The following is an 8,982-nucleotide window of genomic DNA, read 5'->3' on the forward strand; positions in this document are numbered from 1 at the left end:
ACCAGTTCCATCTACGTGAAGATAAGTCAAATGTCCTGCTCAACCATTGTTGGCTTCTCTTGGAAGCATGGAGGAAATGATTTCTCTGTGTTGACCCTCCTCTTTATAGACTGGACACTGGTTCAAGTCCATCTGGTGGGGTCTCCTTGGCCTCCTTGATCAAGAGGTCAGATGACCCACCACCATTACAGGACATTTTGCGAGATGCTCATGATCCCTGGGAACTAATCGACCTAGGAGGGCAAGGAGCAAAAAGTGTCCTAATCTTCCCACTCTTTCTTTCACTGTTTTTCAAAACGCATTTTCCAATCTTACCATAAATGGGTATACATTACCTTTAAATTGGAGGAAAAACTTGAAATATGTATTCTATAATAATGTGTTAATTTTATGAGACTCTTACTTTCACTTAACTGAATCTATCCAGTTTTTACCACAAGAGCTTGGGAATGACAGCGGCAGAGCCAAGTGTACAGTCTCACAGCTGCTGCTCATTCCTCCAACCCTAGACACTTCAGTTTGTAACTCATTCTCTTCAGTTTGTAACTCATTCTTCACCTTGCCGCCCTGTGCTCCCCCAATTAAAAGGAGCTGAACAGAGACCAAACAAATGTGAAGAACTTCTTTCCAGAGAGAAACCAATGAAGGTGGCTAGAGGACAGCCGACCAGATCTTCAAGTCTAACAAAGCCAAAGAGAAACAAACTACTGGCAATTTTTTTCAATCTGCTGTTCATGCAGCTGAAATTTTAGTTGATGTTCTAGAATCAATTCAGTAAAACACGCCTACCTCTTTCTCTTTTGGAGTGAACTCTATGAACTGAAGGGCTTTCTAAGTTACCTTTTCTCGGCTGGCCAGTGGCGCTGTTGGCCTGGGTTTGATAAGCTCCATCACTCTGTACACATACTAGATGAGAATCTGCTTCTAAACTGAAACTAGCGCCAATGCTGATGACATGCTCATTAGAAGAGTTTATTACCTTCATTACCTGGAAGAAAAACACCATTTGTTCGGAAAAGATTTTTTTTTACATTTTATGCCTATTTTAGGAGTCACATTTCTGATTAACTTCATAATTGTCAAGTGTTGGTCTACACAACTCCTTGCAAATGTGATAAAAATAAAATAAAAATCGCCTCATTAATAGACAAAACAATAAGGAAAAAAAGAAAAAACTGAATTAAACATTTCTTCCTTTTATTTTTATTTTTTAGGTGTATATATGTGTGTGTAAGTCCATCCGTGTTATGCAATGCCCACAGAGGTTCAAAGAGGACATCAGATCCCCTGGAACTGCAGTTATGGACAGTTGTTAGCCACCATGTGAGTGCTGGGACTTGAACCCGGGTCCTCTGAAAGAGAAATCAGTGCTCTTAACCACTGAGCCATCTTTCCAGCCCCTAAACATTCTTTATTACCAAATCTAAAGATTTAAAAACATTATGTATTAGATATTTTCAGTCAAAACAAAAAAATTTTATACAGTCAGTGGACATGGTAGTGCATGCCTTTAATCCCAACACTCTGGAGGCAGAGGCAGGTGGATCTCATAGAGGCCAGCCTGTTCTACATACCAAGTTCCAGGTCAACTGAGGCTACAGGGAGACTCCATTTCAAAAAGACCAAAAAGAAAAATTTTTTTTTACACAGTCTAAGGAACTCTGCTGTTCAACTAGTCTTTAAAATCTGGATAAAGCAATTATACTTACATCACTGTATTTTTTCCGAGGTATTTTTATACAGCTTTTTCCCATTTCCATATGAATCAACAGCTGATCTATATTATGCAAGGTATACTGGTAATTTCGAAGATCCTACATAAATAAAAATGAGTACGGTTCCATAAATTAATTCATGAACATTTTACCCATCCATTAAATACTTTCATCAGTGTGTATCATTTTAAGATTTCTGACACAGTCCTATCAAAACGCCATCCAGAAAGCCAGTATCCCATTTAAAAACAAAGCAAATAACCTCTCCTCAGGAGCTGAAGAAATGGCTCAGTGCTTAAGAGCACTGGCGGCTCTTACAGAGGCTAGGGATTCAGTTCCCAGCACCCACATGGTGGCTAAAAACCATCTGTAATTCCAGTTCCAAGGGAATCTGATGCCCTCTTCTGGCCTTTGTGAAAACTGCATGCACCTGCTGCACTTACATACAGGCTGACAAACACTGATAAAATAAAAATAAATCATAATTTATAAAAACCACCAAACCGCTCCTCAAAAACCAAAACAAACAACAAAAAAAACCCCTCTAATTCTTCCAACTACTCCACAAAGCTAATAAAGAATATTCTCAGAGGAGCTGAAGATATGGCTCAGTGGTTAAGAGAACTAGCTGTTCTTGCAAGGTACCCAGGTTCAATATCCAGCACCCACATGGCAGCTAACAACCATCCATAACTCCAGTTCCAGAGGCTCCAACCCCTTCTTCTGGCCTCTGCGGGCACTGCATGCACAAGGTGCACATACGTTCATACAGGCATACAACTAAAATAAAAATAATTATTTTAACAAAAAAAGTATTCTCAAAAAAGAAGTCTACAATATTTGAAGACATTTCTTCTTTCCTGTTACTGATCTCCCAAAATAGAACAGGTTTTTTTTCTTTACAGACTCGTTTGCATCCTGTGGAGCTATTGGGAAACTGTGGAACGTCCTTGCAGAGGACATTATGATTCTGGCCCTTCCTGTTTCTTTCTTTGCTTCCCACTCACTATGAGGTGAGTGGCTTCCTCCATTAAGTGCTCCCTCATGCTGCTGCCACAGGCTCAAACCCACAGGGCCAAGTGACCACAGACTAAAATCTCTGAAGCAATGAGCTATAATAAAACTTTTCTCCTTTCAAGTTAATTATCTCATATATTTTGTCATAGTAAGAGAAAATTGACTGGCACAGTCTTTAAGCCAGACATGGATAGATCAAAGTAGGTCTAGTAAATATTTTCCTATGGTAACAAGTAAATATAAAATTATTTTAAAAATCATGGGTTGAAGGGAACCTCAGATATCACCTAATCTATCCATTCCTATTACAAAAGAGGACACTAAGGCCAAGTTTGCTCAAAATTACAAAGCTGATTAAATTTACTAACACTCTTACTAAAGCTCAACAACTCAGAGCTGTGTGCAAAAGTCTCATATTACCTCACTATGTTAAGAACTACAGCAGAGATAATCAAAAGGCAATCAGAACTAGGAACACATAGATAAGGAGATACTTGTTCTAAAAAAGAGATAAAGAGGGAGAGTTCAATAATAAGTGAATCAGTATTTATTATAAATGAACCTTCAAATGCCAAGTATGTCAAATCAAGTTTGAAAACTATAGGTGAAATTTACTAAGTAAAAAATTTAAAAAAAACAACAAAAATACCTTAATAGTTCAGTTACTTACAACAAGTAAATTCATAATAGTGTGGCCTATTTCTCCAAAAAGTGGTTTTCGGCCTCTGACACTTGTTAGAGGAGTGGGATACGCTGTACGTAAGAAAGAAGAATTCGTTACTAGCAACAACAAAAAGTCCCAAGTTTACTACTTTTTCATTTTCCAAACAAACAGTACACATAAACATCATCAGTCAGCTCTTAAGAAAAAGTAAAAGATGCCTATATGCATCTATTGGATGCCACACTGAACTGGGAATTTTATATATACTATTTTATTTAAATCTAGTGACAATCTGATGAGTAAAGGTGTCTATACCTATTTAAAGATGAGAAAGTTAAGATACAGATTAACAAGCTTTCTACTCAATTTCTGAAAATGATCTGTAACTGGCTTTTCTGATTCCAAAGCAATTCATGCTTGCATTATACATGTTTCTACATAATTCTTGGAGATAAAAACTGTGGTAATTGCTTAGATCCTTTAAAAAAAGAAACTTTGATAATTTAAAGAGAATTAAAGACCTGACACTTTTGGCTTTTGTTTCTTTCCTTTTGTGATAGGGGGATTGAACCCAGGGCCTTGCACATGCTAGGAAAGCACCCTACCACTGAACTATATAACTCCAGCCCAAGAATTAAAGACTTTAAAGCCATTTTACATTTAATATTCAGTTGTATTAATTCATGAATGGTAATAAACTTTTATGGTTCTTGGATCATGATGACAAAAAGAACATAAAGAGTCAAAGAAGCCAGTGCAAAAAAGGGAACAGGCAAGGAGCTTGCCACATGTCTACTTTCTCTTTAGGGTACTATAAACACAGAACACTAGATGATGATGCCTTGCTGGTAACACAGCAGTACCCTAAAGCAGCCAAAGACTAAGATAAAAAGTTGACACATTTAACATTCAGCTCTCAGCTTTTGAGATAAACTAATCTTTCTAATATCTGTTATATAAACATTCTTCCTTAAACTTCTACGAAAACACCATATACCTGACATTATTTTTAATTTTTTTTTTTTTTTTTTTCTGAGACAGGGTCTCTCTGTAGCTCTAGCTGTCCTGGAACTCACTATATAGACCAGGCCGGCCTTGAACTCACAGAGATCCGCCTGCCCCTGCCTCCTGAGTGCTGGGATTAAAGGTGTACACCACCACACCCAGCCTGACATTATCTAATTTTTAAAAACTTAAGTCAAAGCAACCACAACCTTCCTCGTAGAAAAGTATTTTGCAATTTTTAAAAGGGTACCTAAGTTATTTGGAAGACAGAGGGTCTAAACTGGTAAAATACAACTATTGTTAGAACAAATTAAAATGATAAAGAACATGATTAATGGACTTGCTGACTTTTTACCTTATCTTTTATGAGTGAGGTCATCCTTTTCAAATTGTTACAGGTAATTTTACTTAAAAGACTATTCTAAAACACATTATTACTTGGAATAGCATACTATCAGTGTTACAAAGTGTTTTAAGAAAACCTATATAATATTAATGATTTCTAACCAGGTGGTCTCAACATGGAAGTATAAACCATACCCATCTGAAAACTTCTGATCTAAGACAGTCAACTTCTAGTCTTTAACTTGGGACTTGTCATTAACTTTCCACGTGTACATTCCAAACAAATCTCAAGTCATATCTAAGTAGCCATGAGGGCCTTTAATTTCAAGTATGAATCTAAAAATCTAGTAGAATATAATGTAAAAAACTGAGACTAATTTCCATCTATGGCTTCCCCTCACCACCACTAAACAGCTGTCAAAGCTTTGCTATTTCAACCTCTGTGATCTTTTGAGGATTTCCTCATGTTGCTCATGTTTCTAACTTTTACTGTAAGAAAACTAATCATATTATTTTTAGTTGCTACTGTCCAAATTAGTGCCACAATTACAGATTATATGCTCCATAGTGATTGACAGTTGATTAGTGTATTGCCCCAGTCTTCCTCAGAAACAAAGTATTTGGCTGAATGGAGGAAAACACTGGCTCAGAATAAAATGCCAAAAGTTCTTAGAATTTATACAAAACAGAATCTGAGATAAAAGTTCAATTTTTGGTATTTTGGGTTTTTAAAAAAAATATTTTCTAAGTAGTTTATTTTTATTTTATGTGTATAAGTACACTGCCTGCATGTATGTAAGAGCACTGGTGTCATACAGTGCCCATGGAGGTCAGAAGAGGGTGTCAGATCCCCTGGAACTGGAGTTATGGACAACTGTTAGCTGCCATGTGGGTGCTTAGATTCAAATGTGGGTCCTCTGCAAGAGCAGTCAGTGCTTTTAAATGCTGAGCCATCTCTCTGGCCCGTTTATTAATTTTTAAAAATAGAATCAGATATTTAAGTCTTTTTTTAAAAAATATTTTATTATTTTTATTTTATGTGTATGAGTGTTATGCCTGCATGTAAGTGCACCTGTGTTGTACAATGGCTGTGGTGGACAGAAAAGGCTTTCGGATCCCCTGGAACCGGAGTTACGGTTGTTAGCTGCCATGTGGTGCTGGGATTCGAACCCAGGTCTTCTGTAAGAACAGTCAGTGTTCTTAAGCACTGAGTCATCTCTCCAGCTCCCATAAGTCTTAAATAATAAGGAACATTTACCATCAAACTCAGAGTTTGTCTAAAACAGTACTTAAACTTTCACTTGTTACCCATTCTGAAACAGAAATGACTTTTATTTTTCTCCAAGGTGATTCCTATCACATTAGTTAGAATTATATATGTAGTAGACTCTGTTAGATATAATATGCTGCAGGTACAACAAATACTACTTTTTTTTTAAGTTGGGGTAAAGATATAGAGAGAATTTAAAAGTTTGACATTAGAAACAGTTTTGAAATTACAGAAATGACCACACACAAAAATCTGACCTGCTGGGTGTGGTGGCACATAGCTTTAATCCCAGCACTTGAGAGGCAGAGGCAGGCAGATCTCTTGAGTTCCAGGCCAACTTGGTTAACATAGTGAATCCTAGGCCAGGCAGGGGTACATAGTGAGACCTTATCTCAAAAAACAAATGAAGACAAAAATCTGACTATTATAACCGCTTTAGAATATTCAGCTGTTGTTAAAAGTAGGCTTGCGCAGGGCGTGGTAGGCCACACCTTTAATCCCAGCTCTTGGGAGGCAGAGGCAGGCGGATCTCTGTGAGTTCAAGGCCAGCCTGATCTACATAGTGAGTTCCAGGACAGCTGGGGCTACAGGGAGACTCAGTCTCAAAAAGACCAAAAAAAAAAAAAAAACAAAAAAAACAAAAAAAGTAGGCTTGTAAACATATATACCTAAGTGATACAGTCCATATTACTTTTGAGTAGTCAAAATTAGGAATACAAAAATAAAAAGAATTTAAATTAAATGTAAGCCAGGCATGGTGAGGCATGTTTTTAATCCTAGCATTTAAGAGGCAGAGATAGGTGGATCTCTGTAAGATCAAGGTCAGCCTGGTCTACATAGTGAGTTCCAGGCTGGCTGGGGCTATGGGGAGACCGTCTCAAAAACAAAAACAAAAATTTAGAAAAATGGCAACCACTATCTCTAAACTACTTTCTCTAAAAATAGTTAATCCTTGATTATAATCAGCAAGTAGGTGTAAATTACTAAAAGTCTAAAAATCATTTGGATTTAAGATACAAGTTGAGAGATACTAATTTGCTTTCTTAATATCTTGTCAATTAAAAAAAAACTCTCAGTAATGCATGGTTTTAAGAAAGCTTTAGCAAAAGTGATCCTATGAACAGTGTTTTTGGTTTGCTTTGTTTTGAAATTGAAAAAAGAAAATTAGTCAAGCATAGTGGTACATGTAATACCAGCAATTGGGAGGTGGAAGCAGGAGTTCAAGGTCATTATCGGCTTCATAGTGAGTTTGAGTGAGGGCAGCCTGGGTTACATGAGACCCTGACTCAAAAATAATATGAATGATAAATTTTAAATCATATGGTTAAATGCTATTATTTATGAACATTCAGAGAGTTCATTATTTATGAATATTCAGAGAGTTCATGACACACCAACTTTGAACAAAGTTAGTTGACGAACAGAGTTTTCTAGGAAATTTAAAAGTACACCAAATCAAAGGTAATTCCATTAATCTGGTAAGAATTTACTTTATCTTCAGTATGTTTGACTTAAAGGATATCTTATTATTCTCAAACTTACCTTTATATTCTGCACCTAATCTCAACATTAAACGCATAGGAAAAACCTTAGCCCAAGGAATCTCCAATTTCTGGATGAGAATTCCACAAAGAAAAGGATTCCTTGGTAATGGGAGATCATCAAGTTTCTGAAAAGTAGGTGTAATGAACAGGAATCCTCCATGATCCTTGCTATTGAGAAAACTCTCAGTAAAGGTAATATTGTCCAAGTTTTCTATGTATTTTCCTAGAAATAAAATTATTATTAATAAAAAGATTTTAGGTTGTTACATATTTTGAATTTGAATGTCCCAATGTTAAAATTTTTTCATATTTCTACTCTTAAAGAGACACTTATATGAACTGAAGATACAGCTCATTAGTAGAACACTGTATCTCAAGAATGCATCAGGGCCTAGGTTCAATTCCTAGCAACACACACACACACAGAGGATGAAGAGGAGGATGGAAAGAGGAAAAGGAGGAAGGATGAAAAGAGAAGAAGAGTCTAGTGAACACCATGTGTGCACTGGGCTGAGTTACTCCTGGAGACTATGGTGGGGACTATGAACAAAAATGAAAATGTTTACAGTTATGGATGCCTTTAATTATTTTCTCCTTCATGTATGACCAAAAGAAAAATTATCATGTCCCCTCAATATAGTACAAACAATAAAAGTAAATTGATACATTAAAAAAAAAAATCAAGGAGGCAATGGTATTTCCATTTTTTTTGTTGTTGTTGTTGTTTTTGGTCTTTTTTGAGACAGGGTCTCCCTGTAGCCCCAGCTGTCCTGGAACTCACTATGTAGACCAGGCTGGCCTTGAACTCACAGAGATCGGCCTGCCTCTGCCTCCCGAGTGCTGGGATTAAAGGCATGCACCACCACGCCCAGCGGTATTTCCATTTTCCATTTTTAAAAAACTTATGTACAGAAATTAACAAAATTTTAGACTTAAGGAAATAGATGATTAAGTTCTTTTAAGAAACCACCAATCTCTTCACAAAATGAATCTTTAGTACAATTGGCATAGCCAATAGCCAAAATGCCCTTAGCTAGTTTATATAAATCCTAGTCTGAACAGTTCAAAATAAAACTGTATGGGCCCAGTAGGGTAGTATACACCTTTAATCCCATCACTCAGGAGGCAGCCTCTGGGAAATCCAGGCCAGTCTAGTCTTCATAGGGAGTTCCAGGCCAGCTGGGGCTATAGGGAGACCCTATCTCAAACAAACAGACAAACAAAACCCCAAAAGCCCAGTATACCTTTTAAAGCATCCTTATATATGGTGATGAATAGTCTGAAGATGTCCTTAGGAACTGTATCTTCATTTGGCAAACACAACAATAGAATAATAATCTCTGCCTGTCCCAAGCCATGCAATCCATTGGTTGAGAAGAACCAATATTTATCTGAAGAATCTTGAGCAATAAAAGCATACAA

General features: G+C 36.7%; 1 protein-coding gene across 3 annotated transcripts in view; it reads right to left on the reverse strand.

The window, feature by feature from the left end:
- Zfyve16 (zinc finger FYVE-type containing 16) overlaps positions 1 to 8,982 on the reverse strand; it is a 57,129-nt gene that overhangs the window by 16,296 nt on the left and 31,851 nt on the right. For 2 of the 3 annotated variants that reach the window (XM_008853322.3, XM_029556203.1), the window contains 4 exons: positions 7,559 to 7,783; positions 3,403 to 3,485; positions 1,710 to 1,814; positions 841 to 988 (listed from right to left, as the gene is read on the reverse strand). In XM_008853322.3, the coding sequence (XP_008851544.1) occupies positions 841 to 988; positions 1,710 to 1,814; positions 3,403 to 3,485; positions 7,559 to 7,783 (561 nt within the window). The remainder of the gene's footprint in view (positions 1 to 840; positions 989 to 1,709; positions 1,815 to 3,402; positions 3,486 to 7,558; positions 7,784 to 8,982) is intronic. The other variant, XM_029556204.1, reaches the window with a different exon arrangement.

Source organism: Nannospalax galili, unplaced genomic scaffold (genome assembly GCF_000622305.1).
Source record: "Nannospalax galili isolate Female #2095 unplaced genomic scaffold, S.galili_v1.0 scaffold45, whole genome shotgun sequence".
NCBI classification, from domain to species: Eukaryota; Metazoa; Chordata; class Mammalia; order Rodentia; family Spalacidae; genus Nannospalax; species Nannospalax galili.